The sequence below is a fragment of the Temnothorax curvispinosus genome, unplaced genomic scaffold (genome assembly GCF_003070985.1).
Source record: "Temnothorax curvispinosus isolate PA1 unplaced genomic scaffold, ASM307098v1 QBEX01003511.1, whole genome shotgun sequence".
NCBI lineage: Eukaryota > Metazoa > Arthropoda > Insecta > Hymenoptera > Formicidae > Temnothorax > Temnothorax curvispinosus.
The window spans coordinates 27343-44641 of record NW_020213291.1 but is presented as its reverse complement, the minus strand read 5'-3'; the positions used below and the strand labels follow the sequence as shown (position 1 = coordinate 44641).

Below are 17299 nucleotides of genomic sequence, written 5' to 3'. Positions count from 1 at the left end.
CGTTCATCGACCTTCGCAGGATTTATCGCATCGCAGTGGCAGAGCGAATTTCAATAATAAATTCTGTGTTTTTCGATGAGAGAGAAAGAGATTTTAACGCATGGGTAAAATAGCGGTAGTACCACTTAGCGACACGTGGATTATTGTATTGAATTACGCATGCAAATATTCGGAATGGTAATTTTCGTATACACACAAGCAGGATTCGTGACGTCTTTTAAAACATTCTTTAGTACAGAACTTCTAAAAGATTTGTAATTTATAACTTTTTAATATAAAACTTGAAATTTTTTTGCTCTCAAAGATTTATAGTCGAAGAGTTTGTGAAACGACATGCGCTCGTTTCGTTAAAGAAGAAATCAACTTTCAAATGAATTTTCTACGCGTTAAAAAATTCGCGACATTTGTGTGCCAAGCTTCAGAGTGACAGAGGTGCTTATCGCACCGACCGACACCGCGCGATTCATCCAAAAGCCCGTACAGCACGTAACATTCAGAAGGACGTCGCTGTGCTCCACCTACGCAGCCCTCAGATTGCTATTATTACTTGCCAAACCAGCCGCATCGGGGAGGTAGGTCGCCGAGTAACGGGGAAGCGCGGAAGGAAAGGATTATTCGCGGCTCTATGTGGGGAGCTCCACGCGAACGCAGGGAGGGCAGGTAGAGGGGGAGGGGGATAAAAAGGAGGATTTACCGCAGGGTAAGACGCGATAGAGAAAGCGAGAGGAGGCGATAGATCGTAGTAGTGGAGGCTCAAATGCGAGTATACGGGCACTTGCCTGTCAACTGGGTAAAAGAAGAAACGGGGAGGAGGGGAGGTCATCGTCTTCAAGAGCGTTGCTTCGGCACCGATTGTAGAAAATTTATAAAAAATAGAATATTCCGAAGTATTTAATATCAATTCGCTCGGGAGAGAGATATCAATTTACATATTCATCGTTTAATTATCTTGTTATAAATATTTATTATTATAACTTATAGCAATCGTAAGCTTTATAGCTTTACGATTAGTTTATAGTCTTGCGTTAATTTTAAATTAATATAATCTAAAATCTAAATTCTCTCAGTTTACGAGTGGCAGGAAAATTGTCCGATTTATCCGAAAATTTTCATTATTAATTCCGTTTCACTAATCTTTCACGTCAATTCGGGTACATTTACGAAACTTATATTTTTAACGGAAGAAAAAGTGAGAAGAATTAAAAATTAAATTCCACTCGTAAGCGACGAAGGCAATATAATAGGGTTCACGAACGAGGCGGAACGTTCCTGCGTAGCAGGCGCAGGAGAAGCACCGTAAGGGGGGCCGAAGAATGGAGGAGCAACGGCGCGGCGTCCAGCAGCAGTCTGAGCAGTAGTAGTAGTAGTAGGCACTGAACGGGCGCACCGAAGGGGGCAAAGTGGAGCGTCAAGTGGGGGGGCAGAAATAAATCGTTCACCTGAGTGTCGTGCCGTGGATCGGCGGACCCGCAGTGTCTCGGCCGATCTCACATCGATCGCACCACACGTTCACCACAGTTCGTCCACATTCGCGCGCAACACACGCACACCGCACGTCAAGGAACGCCACGCTCTCCGGTTCCGCTCGATTTCGCATCGATTCTCTCCTTCTCCTCCTCCTCCTCCTTCTCTTCTTCTTCTCGTTCCCTTCTCCGTCGATTCGCTCCTCGATCTCTCTCATCTGATCCTCTCGTTCATCTCTCTCTCCCTCCTTTCCTCTTCTTCTCCTATCTGCATCTCCACGTCTCTCCTTCCTCCCGATTCGCATGCCTCTTCTTCGCCGAGGTACATCATCATCGCCGATCGTTCCCACGATCACTGTCGCGGCCGCCAGCGGTCGAGGAGGCAGCAGCAGCAGTCGCCGCGCGTACTCGTCGCGTGTTCAGATCGGACTCGACGTGGAGTCGGGAGCAGGAATCGCGGGATCTTGGCTGGTACCGCCGTGAGGGATCGTTCGGCCGTGGACGTGGAGGATCCACTGGACATGTCCTGACCCGCGATCGGAACGTTTCCTCGGGCGACGAGCACGTACGACGACGAGCGACCGGCGCGAGTAAAAGAGAGAAGTAAAAGCGCGCTATTTTTTTTTTTAATCCGGATCGCGACCAGCATCTCCGGTACATAATAACGCTCGACGATCCGACCGGCACACTTAGCGCGCACCGCCGCGAGAGGAGGACCGACTTTCTCCAGTTGGCACTGTTGGCAGTCAAGCCGTGCGCGCGCGAGGCAGCGCTTCGAGGTCGCTGCGAGAAAACGCCGCGTGCCGCGAGGACGAGGTGGATTGTACGCGCGACTAGTTGAATGAGGTCTCGAAAGAATCCACTTTGACAAGTCGGTTGTTGCTCGTGCATGACGCACTGCGCGCCGCCTCAAAGGCGTATCCAGGCGCTGCGGTACACCGGAGAGAGAGACAGGAAAGGAACACGCGTGCCTTCGCACTTCGCGCCGCTTGTGCTGTGATTTCGGGGTGAACGCTCGGTGAACGCCATTCAGAATGAGGGTGCATCGCGGGATCTGCGCCAAACTGCAGGGCGGCTTTCTCAGACGATGGTGTACGTATCTGACAAAATATTTGGTTTGTTCGATGGCGACGCGCTAATTGATCGTTTTAAGAGATTATTCCAAATTCGATTTGGCTGAAAATTTGAAGGAACCTTCGATAACGTTAATGTAATCTATCAACATATCTGCATAAATTTAAATAAAAATCTCTTCTGTAAAGAACTGTGCTCTATACGTACAGTGTAAGAGTCTGTTTTTGATTCAATATTTTTGCAACAAAGTTTTGAATAAAATTAGTAATTTAAATTAATCATTATCTAGAAAAGATTGAATAGATAACGTTTGCGTTATTCGAATATAAATGCGCAAACTGTAAAAATTATCGAGATGTCTTTTAGCTAAACTCTGATTAAAAAGATAATTCTTTACACAAATAAATTTTTGTTAATTCATTCAAATTTTCGAGATTATTTACTGAGAGTGTCTGCTTGTATAGCCTAAATGCCTTTACAGTTTTTACCTTGGTTACCAATAAACAAAACATTGCGTGAACACGATAAACGACTGGTTGTGAAAAACGAGTGTCATGCGCGCATATGTTCGGTCATGCCTCGCGCATTTATCGCCTAGGTATTCAAAGATGTTTCGCGACATTGTTTGCACGTCAAGTTTGCATATTTGACGATTAATGTAATGTGACCGATGATTGCCAATATTGCCGACCGATCGATTAGACGTCGTGGTAATACGCATTCCGACAGCGATAATGAAATCGACGTGAAAGAGTTTCGCGGTAGACTTGCAGGTAATCTCTAAAAACGCATTTGAATTTCTTACAATAATCCTCGTTGAGTTTTTTTTAAATATTATCAATGATTAATAGCAAACAAATACTACACGATTAATTTGATCGGAAGACAAAACTTGGGTGGTGTAAAAGAAAGTTTCGGTTTGTGTAATATTAAACATGCTTTTGTTGAATATTATACGTATTTTATAATTTGTAGATAAAATATTAATTATTAATCCGTAATAAAATAGATTTATAATAAGACTTTGCCATAGTAAAACTAAACCACTTGAGACGATCTCTTATAATTTGTGTCAGAATTAAAGAAAATTAACATTCCATTTATAATTTTATGCCTTATTTTATCTCGCGTAATACGAAAAATATTTGAAATATATTATATATAATTAAAATATCACGTATATACATATCAAAATAGGTACATTAATTCGTTTAAATACTTTAAATCGTGCGCTTAATTGACCGTGACAGATTAAAGTAATTTTTATCGCCGTTGAAATCCATGCAAATCGTGTCTCAATTCCTGATCATAATTTATTTCCGGATGATTAGCAAAGAATTTGCCGAGATACGCGGTTGATTTGATCATCCTTGTTATATCACACCTACTTCTCAAAATAGCTGTGAGAAGATTAAATTATAAATAACAGAAAAGTGTATGTATTTGTTTATGTATGTATTTGTGCCAATAATTAATAAACGAGAAAGACTCTATTTTTATATTCGACAACGTTTGGCTAATGTCGTGACAATTCGGCCGTTAGTTTTGGTCAGATTAATCGTCACGACTTTTTCGACCATGGGTTTTGGTCGTTTCTTGACGATTAATCTGACCAAAACCAATGGTCGACTTGTCACGACTGCATTAGTCAAACGTTGTCGAATATAAAAATAGAGTCTTTCTCGTAAATTATAAATCTTTTATTTATTAAATTTTTAAGATTTTTTGTCGATTAAATGGAACTTATTTTTAAGATTATTTTTCTCTCGCATTTTTTTTACGTGTGATTCACCATGCTCGAGGAATCGAGATTCTGGATTGGTCGAGAGCACGATCGTTAATTAACAGTCGTTCCGAGAGAAAATTACGCAATCCGCAGTCCTCGCCTCATCGATTCCCAAAATTAATTAGTCTACTGATTTCGCAAATTTTGTTTACTTCGAATCTTTCTCACATGGCGTTTGTTCGCGCGAACAAAATTTGCGCACGCTCGGCACGCTCGGGGGCATGAATCGAGATGTCTGGACCGCGGCCGAGAGGCTGCGATTAACCCGATCATCACGAGTAATGTCACGGCTGTAGCTGGTGCTCTTAATTCGATTCAATGGATGTGTCATCGCGCGCACGGTCGACCACACTGAATCATTGCGGTTTATACAGCCCGGCATCGCGTCGCCTCGCCTCTTTTTCAGCGCCCCGGTGTATCGCCGACGACGATGAAACGTTGACACCTTAGGGACATTGCCACGCGGCAAATACACGCGGGCAGATTCGTAGGCGTTCGCGCACGGTTACTTTCACCACGAGAGTTCGTGAGGTGGCCCGAAAGTTTTTTCGCTCGCAATCAGGTGTCGGGTCCGTTGCACCATGGCGCGAAATGAAGCGTGGCCCCGAATGTATATAAATAATTTCGGCGAGTTTTCGACCGTCATTAAAGCATGCGTTATTAATCCGCGGGGCGTTCCCGGAAAATTAGGAAATCCTTCGTCAGAATGAAATAAAACGTTACGTACGAATAACTTTGCGAATCAGAGATAAAATGTACTATTTTTATTAAGCATAATTGTTCTTTATTTCATTCGTCTGCTTTAATCTCTTCGATAAAAATTTAATTTCTTTTCCATTTAGAAATTACACGATTAATGGCATTATAGATATCGATGAATAGTCAAGCTGTCACGTTTTCACGTACGTTGTCGCTCGATAATACCGTATTTACCGTTCAGTAAACGCGAAGTTTGTCTTCGCGTATCGCACTATCATCAGCAGGCTCATCAGAGGTACCGGCTTCAATCTCCGATTGCGTGTCTACCTCGAGAGAGACGTCACGATTGAAGATTAATTCCAACGAAGAGAGTCACGTTACGCTTTTATTATTCCCGCAACCACATGATGATGTAACGAACTATTTTCCATGATATTCTTCCTGGATCTCGTCTTTAATAGAATAGAACTTTACCTTAACGGAATTTTAATGTCGGACTGACGTCTCGTGACGTATGGCAGCGAATCCCGAATTTATCGTAGAATTTTTTACTAAAGAATCGTCGTTTCTTCTTCATGAAATCATGACCTTATGACACGTTACATAAGTGCTTCCAAGGCATGAAAAACCTTCAAAATGCGCGCAAAGTAATATGATCGAAACTGACGAGTGCGCGATTTCTCTTGTATAAGAACATATGAAACCATAATGAAAGAAGAAAATAGAAATGCGAGAGGAGTTTAGTCTCTTGATTACAGGGATCGTTCCAAGGATATCTCTTATTTTTTCCACTCAAAGTCCTTCCTTAAACACATCTTTACGCTGCTTTAACCGTTTGATTATACCTCGCGCGAAGTATAAATCAGTATACCGGATCGTTCGATCGCTTTGCACCGGTTATCCTCGTCAAAGCGATACCATTAACTTCAAAGGTCGGTTGATCGGGTTCGCTGGTGGGCTGCTCACAACTGCCGCGCGATCAGCGCGTTTTTCTTTCGTGTTGTGTCAGTCAAAGAGGCTTGTTTCACATTCGTATTATTCGTGACCAGGCGAGCCGGCTCGAGAGGCGGGTCGATCGATCGATTCGCGCTTAAAGTCCTTCTGATCGGCAATGATAATGACAATGGAAATAATGCGTGAGAGAAGACAAAAAAGTTGCGAGAATAATCGTTGATAACTATACGAAGTAGTGTGTCATAAATAAATCGACGTCTTTTTCGAGACATACGGGTTGTTTGTTCGCGACGCGGATGAACTTTGCGACCATTAGTGTTCACGTTCACGTCGGCCTCGGACTATCTGTCCGCGGGCAAGTTCCGTGATCGTTAGCGAAGTGCATTGTATACCTGCCTTCTATCGCCGCTGCTTTTCCCCGCTGAACGTTTGTCCGCGTGCATATGTAAGGCATTCGATATATGTTTTCATATATGAGAATGCTAATCGATATCTCAGTTACGTACTTGCAATCCTTTGATCCTTGAGCTTATCCCTCCTTGAGTCAGGAATAAAAATTATATTTTAAATAACATGCCGTAAATTACAAGATTATTTGAGACAATGCATTGATAAATTATAAGGTATAACAAATTTAAATTAATTAGAGATATAGAAATAAATGCAGGTGTGAGACTGATGTAATTTACAAAAAAATATTTCAAATATTTATGAAGTGTATATCAAGTCGTTATTTATATGTATAAAACCGGATTTTATATAAATTACGAATACACTTTTTCTTGCAATCCTTCATTAATCCTAATAAGACACGTTCTTGAAATGCTTTCTTTGCTAAAATGTATTATCTCTTTGTATTTGTGAATAGAGATAGAGAAATAGATGAAATGTCATAATCAACGCGAGAAAAGTGGTCGGTGAGAAAAAAATGATAGTGTGTTATTACTGCAGTTCAACGCTATTTTTTCTGTCGTACAAGTGACACGCTAGACGCGATAGATATCCGAGACAGGCCCGGTAATGTTTTACATATTATGTGGTGATTGGCGTAAGAACAGGAAGCACTCTTATGTAAGAAGTAATCGCCACACTTACATACCTTTACGTGCACATGCATACTTTTTTGCATATGCACCGCTGCACTTCATTATATTTTTGCTTGAACAAAAAGTTTGCAATATCAACAATTATCGATTCCTATTATCAATCTGCGGATATGTTACGTTCGACACTTGAATAGAAATTGTAAATTTTGCGTAAAAACCAGTTTCCAGAAAATCGTTCTCTATCAGAAAGAACGAGATTATGAGAATATCGAGTTATTTTAATGCGAAAAATATACTCTTTTCTATCTTCCTAAATGAAAGAAGTATATATTCATACAATTTTAATAATGTATAAAATATGTAGAAATATTTAAATAACACTTCCAGAATTTTAGTTTCTTATAGTATTTATAATATATAATATATATCATAATTTTTATATTATGTATTATAATTACAGCGTTTTCACGTTTAAAATATTTTAGAGTTTAGCATTTCTCTTTTTTCAAAAGAGCTGTCGTGTTACTTTTCGGTGTCTACTCTTAAAATTCTTTCCTCGTGAATTGACTAAACTTATAAACTATCTTTATTGCTTATCCCCGCAGGGTTTGCAAGTCGTTTTTATAAGGAACGTTACCTAAACACTACTACCCTTTCTCCTCTCACTTTAACCCTTTGGACCAACGGCTTAACGTCTCTTTCCGAAAGACGGAGCCCAGTTTGCCCCGCACAAGAACCTATTTTGCACGGAGGGGCGCAGCTTCGGAAAAACATTCCATATTTACATGGCTCTAGTGGACTCGAAGTAGTGGGGTGGCAGTGAGTCCACCTGATCACAGGAATTTTTATATTCCAAACTGCACCCCCCGCACGAGTGGGGCTCGTGCGGAGAAAACTGGGCTATCTTTCGGAGGTGACATTAAATTTAGAAATTGGTCATCAAGCTTGGGGAGCTTGGGAGTGTTCGGCATTTTTTAATAGTGCTAAATTTCTCTGGTGTGCATGTTGTGTTTCTCTCTCTAGCAGCGGCACTAGCTCTTCGTTAGTCATAACATATGTGTTATATTACCTGAATTTGCAGTGATAACGATATAGGTATGCTATGTACCACAACATAATGGTGAATACGATTAAAAAAAGTATTTGCTGCCATGTTTTGAGCTTCTTATAAATATCCAATAATTAAATTTGAAATTGGTCGTCAAGCTTGGGGAGCTTGGGAGTTTTGGGTCAATAATACTGTTACTGAACTGTCGTTCAATTTTTTTTTTAAGATTAAATATTTGCCGTCATCAGTTTTAACCCATCCACTTTAAGGCAACGAATCTACGAGATGTAATATTTTTATACTATAATTTACTATATATATTCATAATTCGATATGTATTAAAATATATTTATTCTATTTGTTCTATGTGTACTTGCTTCGGCTGTACATATACTAAAAAAGTGAATTGACTATGAATGGTGATAATTCTTATATCGATTCTCAAGAAGAGTTTCTCGTCCCCGTTTTTTCGCTTCCCGAGCGAAAGCGACCAATTTGCCGACATTTTCCCACGAACGGTGCAAATTTTGACTTTACGACCGCAGATTACCAGTAATGAGGAAAATTCCTGCAACAAAAAGTTTCATCGCGTTCGGTTTTTTCCTCGACATAGAGAAATACTATTACGAGCTCCGGTATCGACGATAATACTGTAAACAAGATCGGTAAGCGCTACTGTTCTCGCGTTCGAGCAGTTCCTCGTCGATCGAGATAAAGAGAAGGAAAAATAAGGCGCGAGCGAAGGTTTTATCGAAGGCTGCCTTACCACCACACCATGCCTTATAACATTGAATATTCTGACTCGTAAGACACACAGCAATGTAGTAAGCATGCGAGGCATTTAAACTACATATCGCGAACGCAAATTAAGAATTAGTATACCAGATACCAAATCAGCGGCTCGGCGAATGTTTAACGATTCTGAAATGTGACTTATCTATCATTAATTTCGCAATTGGCAAAACTCCTTTCTCTGTTTGCGTTATGACAACAGCTGCGATCTAAAAACGGACGGTAGACCGCTGAAACCGGCTTGCCTTATAATTCAAGACGGAAGCCAGGAGATGCAGCCAGGTTTAACTGTTGTGTAGCTCTCTGTTTTTCACACTCGTTTGGATTGCGCCAAATTTTTTTCCGGTCATTATTCCGAATTTTTTTTTAGATTAGAGAACGATAATTTCACGAGATAATTTCACAAGATAAATTTCTCTTCGGTGCTCCCTAACGCTCTTACACGCCTCTTTATTTCTCGCGGGCATGATGGCGATCGGCAAAAAGAATCGGCGCGTGATCTTTGGTGGTTCCGAGTTCAACGAACCCGGGCTCCATTCGCGCTTCCATTGAATCGTCGAAACGGGGAAACTCGGCGTTTCTCATTATGGGCCTCTTATTTACGATAGCAATCAACAGCGCGCGCGCGCGGGATTCTCTCTCTTTACTACGTGCGATTGCAAAATCGCGCGAGAGCGAACGAGCGAGCGATGCCCGGGCATATGCAGAGCACGAAGTTGAGCTTTGATGAAATTACTCGGTTCCCTTCCTCGTTCGCTCTCTCATCTCGATAGACGCGGACGCGCGGCTCTAGAATTCGCGAGCGCGCGCTTATCTCCCTTCGCCGATCTCGCCTCGCTTTATCTGACGAAATCGGGTAGCCCAACTCGCACATTCGAGAGAACATATCCACGAGAAAGTCGATCTTACGAGTTGCAAAAAAATTTACATTAATTTTCTAACGTTCGCTCGACCAGAGCGCTTTATTTCTTTCCGAGAGTTTTCTCCTCCGAAGTTCTCTTCTCGCTCACAACTCGACTTATCGAACCTCCGATATCCGGAAAAAAAATTCTTCTCGAAAGGATAATGGTCATAATGGATCATCGTAGATACCACGAAATATGAGAACAAAAATTATCGGACATTGAACTTATCGCGGAGATATCGATTGGCTTCTTCGCTTATTATGTTAGACGGACTCCGAGAAGCATTTTCGTTTGAAGTCGAGAACACACCGTCGAGGTGGACTTTACGCGCGATTGTCGATTGGAGACCCGACCTGCTATTACAGCTCAGTGGCCTGGAGACCAACGACTGGCTGCGTTATTGGCTCGGTAGGAATGCAGCTCGATCGGCGAGGCGGCGCGCACGGAACGCGCCTCCGCGGCCGGACGAAAACCTGCCTTGCAACGCGCCTTTTAGCGGCTCGATCGCGGACACGGCCGGCTGATGCAGGACACGACGGATCCTTTAGATCTCGTAGTCGTCGCGCGAAATTACCGTACTAATAAGCAACGGAAGTACATTGTTTGCGCGCATTGTTCACACGGACTTTATATCTCTTCGACATACGAACGCGCAGTTTACACGCTGAGATCTTTAAACAGCGAGAGTATCGCTGCAGGAATGATGTTATAAGGTGGCATTTCTTCAGGCTGTTTTCTTCGGAAACAACTCAATTCGTCGAAGTACCTATATACTTTAGATATTTGAAAGATGTCCCGAAATGTCTTCCAAAATCCCAATATACCAGGCTAGTGTGATTTTTGTATGTTTTGTGTGATATATGTATGGCATATGAGAAATATCAGAAATTTAGGATAGACAAATGTTATCTAACTAGTAGCAATGTAATAGATCTTATCTAACTACTATTAACTGTGCAGTTAAATAATATCTGTTATATTATGCTACGTGTAGTTAGATTTTATCTAATTATGTTTAAGAAAAGACGAGAGAAAAACGAACATCTATGCTTGAATACGGCTCTTTGAATACGATACGGAAGGATAGAAACTGCAAATAAAAATAATGGAGTAGGTATTGTTCGGTCGATTGATGCTTGACGTAACTGAGATCTTCACTGTTTTCCACGAGCGCGACTGAAGCCGAGACAGCGGAAGAAGAAGCTTTCGGTTGAAAGGTTAATGAGGGGGAACGATGTAACATGTCACGCGAAGATTAGCGGTGACAAATGATGACCAGCGTTGATTACGTCGGCGCGGCGGTCATATGCCGAAGATGTTCCGTAGGAGTTCACTTGCATAATACATAATATCAGTTTGAAAAGAATAAAATCTCGTTAGCGCCCATCGTTACGTAGCTTCATTCGACTCGACATCTTCTCGCTGAAATCAAGTGCCGTTCCTGTCGATTTAAAAACGTCGAAAAGAAATGTGGAACACTTTTCTATCCGTTTAAAAGAGAAATTGTACACAAAAGGTGGAGAGAATTGTTTTACTCTACTTCTCCATGATCCGTGATATAATAACTGATTTTTTTAAAGAAATAATAAACAAGAGATATATAATAAGCGCCTACATTTCGCGCAGCGTAGAAAGCAATCTCAATTTCGATGAAAGTATTTTCAATTTCGTCGTGCTAAACAGAGAGGAAGGGTGAAAGATAGAAATGAGTGAGAAAGAGAGAACACCTTTGCACCTTTTCAATACTTTCTCTCGGTGTCTTACTATATTCTTAACTTACTGTTTCTATACTGGTCTTTATACTCTCGCAAGCGAAATCTTAGTAATCAAAAGCCGCGTTGGCTCACGAAGAAACGGACGAATCCGGTGCGGATATGCGGTGTGTCATAATCCGCGGAATGCGGACGCCGCCTCTGCTTTCGGCTCGATTCGCGCAAACTGTGTCAAATTAATTAATAACGTCCGACGTATGTGTGCTCTTATCGCACGAGTCTCGAAAGCGAGCCAGCTTCATGTGAATGGCTAGAATTCGCAGGGATTGCGCGACCGTGTGACTTATACCAGCACCCGCGAAACACGCGTACGTTAACAACGTGACTCAATATTTAAGGAAAAATCTGTTACTTGCCCTCGCAAAATTATACTATTCAATATATTCGATTATATTTGTTCCCCAGTAATGTAAATTAAAAGATTGACACGAGATGCTCTCTCTCTCTCTCTCGTATGAAAAATAATATCGATTTAAATTATTCGAACAATTGTTCCTTTGTCTATTTATACTTTCAGCTTAAAAAAATCGGCAAATTTTTCAGAATTGAGTTGGGGGGTTGCAGCCGCGCGAATTTTTTATTTGATTCCGACATTTCGTTAACATTTCAGTTCACTTTTTATTAAAATTTCATTAATTACCTCATCTCTAATCAATTTTTTTAAGGTAGCAAATACTTTTGAGCTCTAAGTGTATATCTGCAAAAATTATATTATTCTAAGAAAAGCTTATTTGTTGCGACTGGATAAAATTATCTATGAATACGACGACCAATGTCCAAAGATTAAGTAATGATTAATTATGTAATGGCAGAGTTAAATAACAAATTTTATGAGAGAATATGTTACATTACGACTGTTTTTACAGCACAAAGTTCTTCTTCTGAAGGAAAAAAAACCGGATTTACGTTGTCATTCAACTGCGAATACATTATAAATTAATCGGTTATCTTCGGCTACGCAAAACGAGAGAAGTGCTCGTTATTGATTTTAACGATTCATTCGCTCGATGAACGATCAACAATAAAAATCTCGTCTTTCGAGTATAGTACATTGTTGAATCCGCGAAGAAAAAGAATTACGAAAACACTTTGCTACCTCGCTTTGCGTTAAAATGTATTTGCAGACGGATATAATTGGCGTATTAGTATTTCTACGGGCGATCGGTGTAATGAATTTATCTATTAAAGGTTTCGCGGCGAGGCAGATCGATCTTGAATCACTCTCGAAACTAACTGGACTTTCACTCGGTCTTTTTCGCTCAAACAGCTCGTGCGCACCGTTACTTTTGTACCGCGCCGGCCTGGACCGGCGCGGTTTTAGCGGTAATAAGATTAAGTATAATAACAGGCGGCCCGCATTAGAGGCACGGCGCGGGTAAAAGTTAAGAATAGACGCCACAATGAGTAACATCTTTTGCGGCAATTACTGTTAGATGAAAAGATGAGAGAATCGCCTCGCAGCCCGCGAGAAATTACGAAAGTAGCTAAGTCTAAGCTCCGCGACTTGCCTGCCGCAACTCTTATCTTTACATACAATTCATCCAGTTTCGTAATGCACCGTGTGACGGAGGGAAAAAGAGACAAGAACCGTTTCCTACGCCCCACGTGGCAATTACACGCTTATCCCGCACGCATCTCGGGATGATAACGCCTGTTAAATCGTTTGTTGCTGAAAAAACCAAACCATATGTTTGTCTTCGTACAAAGGCAGCATATGATACCAGATTGAACTAAATTCCATGCGTGTGCGTATCTGTGATATTTAATTACATTGAATATAAAATCGAGAAAAATTTCTCGTTCTTTCTTTGCGAAGATAATGCAGGATCTCGACGACCGTCGCATCCGTTAAAAAAAAAGGCTGTACGTCGAATAAGCAGTTTTAACATTTCCTCGTCCTTTTCCTACGTTTTTACGCTTCTTGTTACAATGCGTTGAGTTTATTTCCTTAGTTTTGCCGAGTTTTTCGCGCTCAACAGTCAACGTTTACACGCACGGCACGATCCGCTCGTTTAAGGCTGCAATTTTATAATCGTTCGGTGTGCGAATGCACAGGTACGTTAGAAAGTTTCTGCGTGCAACGGCGCCCCGCTTGCAAATTGTATGTATATATACGCGCGTGCGGCCATATCGTATACATATATATATGAATACACACACGTAAAATGTACATCTAAGAAAAAAAGAAACGTACGGAGCAGACGTGTTATTTCGTATTTCTTCCACTTACGGTATAACGGGAATCTCAGGAGATCGTATAACCGCGTGCCTAACAAACCGCATCACTCTGATCTCTTTTTAAATGCCGTACTCTCGAAATAGGTTCCGACGCGGCAATCGACATTTCGTCACTTGCTTCTTTCTCCGTTCCGCTCTCCGGTGTCTGCGATCGAAAAGAGACTTCCGGCGACGCCAGGACACGCGCGGACGGGCGGGGGAAGGGGGGAGGGGGGGGCTGAAAAGACACGGCGGTTGTATCCCACGGGGGGATACTTTGCATTGTCAACAGTAGCAACGGGGCGATGATATCGGGCACGCGTGAGAACAAAGATCTCGGTATCTCGCGAGAAGGTGGGAACTGGAGCGCCGAAAATCCCGTTCCCCATATCCACGATACGCCTAATTGCCGACGCTTTGCACCGCGCGCGTTTTCCTGATGTCCCATTTGTTTTCTCCTTTCCTCTCCCCATCGCGCGAAACGCGATCTCCCGCGGATCGTTGATCTGGTTGTTCACGGGGGACGGAGCATGTGGATTCCTCCGAAAGCGACTTAACGCGCAAGAAAGCGACACACGACGCCGAGGCTTGATGAGCGGAGCTCGTCGGAGAAGCGAACCGTTTCCGTACATCGGCGATAAATTGTATAACAAATTCAGCATTATGTCATCCCAAAGCGCTAATGCCTGCAAAGCAATCCCCCTTATGAGTGACTAACGTGACTCATCCCTTCCTCATTATCCCCCGTGAACTAATCGAGCTTGCAAATTGCTTCTGCGGCGAAAGTAAAATAGAAGGCAAAGGCAAGCAATTAGGAGAAACCGCGCGTTGTTTTGAGAGCAAACGTTCGGTTGAATAAAGTCAAACACTGTATTCCGCGAAGAATTATTTCGCGAGCTATTTATAAAGACATTTTTTCTCTCGAGACTCGATATACGATCTGCAATGTAGCTATTAAAAATATAGTTTCATTAATCTTCATTATTCGAAACATTGTGTACGACGGAGCAGTAATTGCTTGCACTTGGAATTTCTCGCGGGATTCTCGCAATCAACCTTGGACGCATTATCCGCGCTATGAATAGACGCGACGGCGCGATCGCGCGCGGGTAAACAATAGGAATTTCCGCGACGTTGCGCTCGGACGTTGCGCCATTTTTCCTCGGACACGTCGCCTCGTCGTCGCGATCCTTTCACCGGTTCGCCTTTTTCCTGCTTTCTTGCGCATTGCGCGATGATGCCACCGTCTTTCTATCCGCGCGCGGGTAAATCGCGTGCGCGATAATAAGACATGTAACTTTCCGTCCGTTCGTCTTCCCGACCGTTTCCTGGTGGTCCCCGTCGCCGACGACGACGCAAATCGCGATCCTAAATCGCGATATATATCGCGATAGCGCATCGCCCGTGTCGCGTTCGTATTATAAGGTGATATGTACTTTATATCGCCAAGCATGCGGCGTGCATCACCTTCGTGATTCCCGTTAACGAGCGTTTCCGCTTTTCCTCTCTGTCCACGCTCCCGGCCGCTTCGTTGTTATCGTCGTCGCACCTCGGTGCGCGTGTAGTTGTGCGTAATTGCGCCGCTCGTCCTCGCGCGTTTCCTCGCGAAAACAGAGTAAACAGACCAGTCGGACGCGACGAATGAAAGACATTATGTATTATCAGCCCCGCCTGCGCGTCGTACGAGCATAAATAGAGCACTCCAGACCGACGCAAGAATGCCGGAGAACTAGAGTCTGAATAAATCCAGGAAAATTGTGAAATTTATCAAAATGAAGTATTCTTCGTCTTTTTGATGCACTCTAAGCGCGTTTAGAAACATAGTAACGCGCGGTTACGTTCGTGGAATGTAAATGATTTTTTATAATTTTTTTCTCTTTTTCGTTTTGATCATATTTCTCATACAAGGCTAGAATTTTAAATAAGTTGAATTTTAGGTTTTATTTTCTGTTGTACGACCCTATGACGATCGAGATTTTGCGCGGATTACGTAAAACACGAATGAGAATTTTCGCCGTTGCGCTTCTTAAAGCTTTTGCACTTCGATGGGGCAACTACTGCATATAAATAGCTTTATATATGTTAACGACGACCTTGTTATGTTTTAACATCGAAATACTTTTTTCTCTTGAGCAACGCGTCGATCTAATGAGCAACTGGCACTTCTCTGGCGATGTGTAAATGTTTACGATGTGCGTCGCGTCTGTCTATCACGTATATAAAACCGGTCTAATCACGAGGAGACCAAATGTACATTAATTTTCGATGATGTTGCAAAAGCTCGCGTGATCATCGCGATATTCTCAAAGTCATGGACGTTCGGTCGGAGATTCGCTCCCGTTTAATCTAATAATCTCTAAAAAAATATCAGATACCTGCTATTTTTATTTTCTAGATTCTTAAGGACGTTCTCTCGTTCTTATACTAGAGAAAATCGATTTTCTTAGGATTTTCTTGAAACTGTGAATATACGTTAATTTAGGTGTGCTTTATGCGTGGTATAAATTTCAGTACCTCTTCCGGGATAAAAAATCAAGATACTGAGCCTCAAAGTTTCAATTTTTACTAATGAAAAGGTTTTCCAGGCCAAACGATAAGAGATACGAGGTTGGCCAAGAGGATCAAAGTTGCTTCTCTCGTCGAGTTCTATAAGGAAAAAAATGCCAAAACTAAAAAAAATTAAATTTTAAATTTTTTTTTTTTAAACTTTGAGGCTCAGTATTTTCATTTTTTATCCCGGAGGAAGTACTGAAATTTATACCACGCATAAAGCACACCTAAATTAACGTATATTCACGGTTTCAAGAAAATCCTAAGAAAATCGATTTTCTCTAGTATAAGGACGAGAGAACGTCCTTAAACATTCTTTAGCTCGTTTAACAGAATAACTCGAGGTTTTATTTTATACAGATAATCCAGGGATTCAATATTAATAATTACAGTATAATTGAATTATTTCAATATTTAATAATTTACAAATATAATTAAATTCAGCGACTTTAATGAGATCACTTTCATCCAAGAATGTGAGGATAGATTCTCACTTCCGCATCGAATTTCAATACGGAATCCCCTCCGTGTTTCACAATAATGACACAAATCGCCGCCGTGTTTAATAGAATGTTAATCGATTACCGTCTCGCGGCGACGGCCGGGTTGCGGGGGAAAGAGCCGATTATGCTATACGCGTCTTTTTGCGGCCTGGCGTAACTTTCCTTTCCCGGCGCGCGGCGCGCGGCGTTACGTGGACGATTCCGCGCGCGAAGAGACGAGAAAATAGAAAAATCCCGGCAGAGCGAATCTCACGCGCGCGCGTGTATGCGTATGCGTGCGTCGCGCGCGCTCGCGTGCAAGTGTATACGCGCACGCGAGTAAGGATTATGACGATCGATAAGGAGAGCGTAACTTTCTTCCCACGAGAGAGAAGGAGGCACAGAGCCCGCCGCCGCGTTTCGATCGCGATTATTATGGCGAGCCGAGAGGAGGCTGCGGCGCGAGACTTTCTTCGCTCGGGCCCGCCACGAGCTCCGTCGAGCTGCGGCG

At 42.2% G+C, this 17299-nt stretch overlaps 1 protein-coding gene across 1 annotated transcript in view; it reads left to right on the top strand.

Moving 5' to 3' along the window:
- Nucleotides 1-1445: 1445 nt before the first annotated feature.
- Nucleotides 1446-17299, top strand: part of LOC112452601 (scavenger receptor class B member 1) — a 31772-nt gene continuing 15918 nt past the window's right edge. Inside the window, exon 1 of the mRNA XM_025012886.1 lies at nucleotides 1446-2555. Within this exon, the coding sequence (XP_024868654.1) occupies nucleotides 2498-2555 (58 nt within the window). The 5' untranslated portion in view covers nucleotides 1446-2497. The remainder of the gene's footprint in view (nucleotides 2556-17299) is intronic.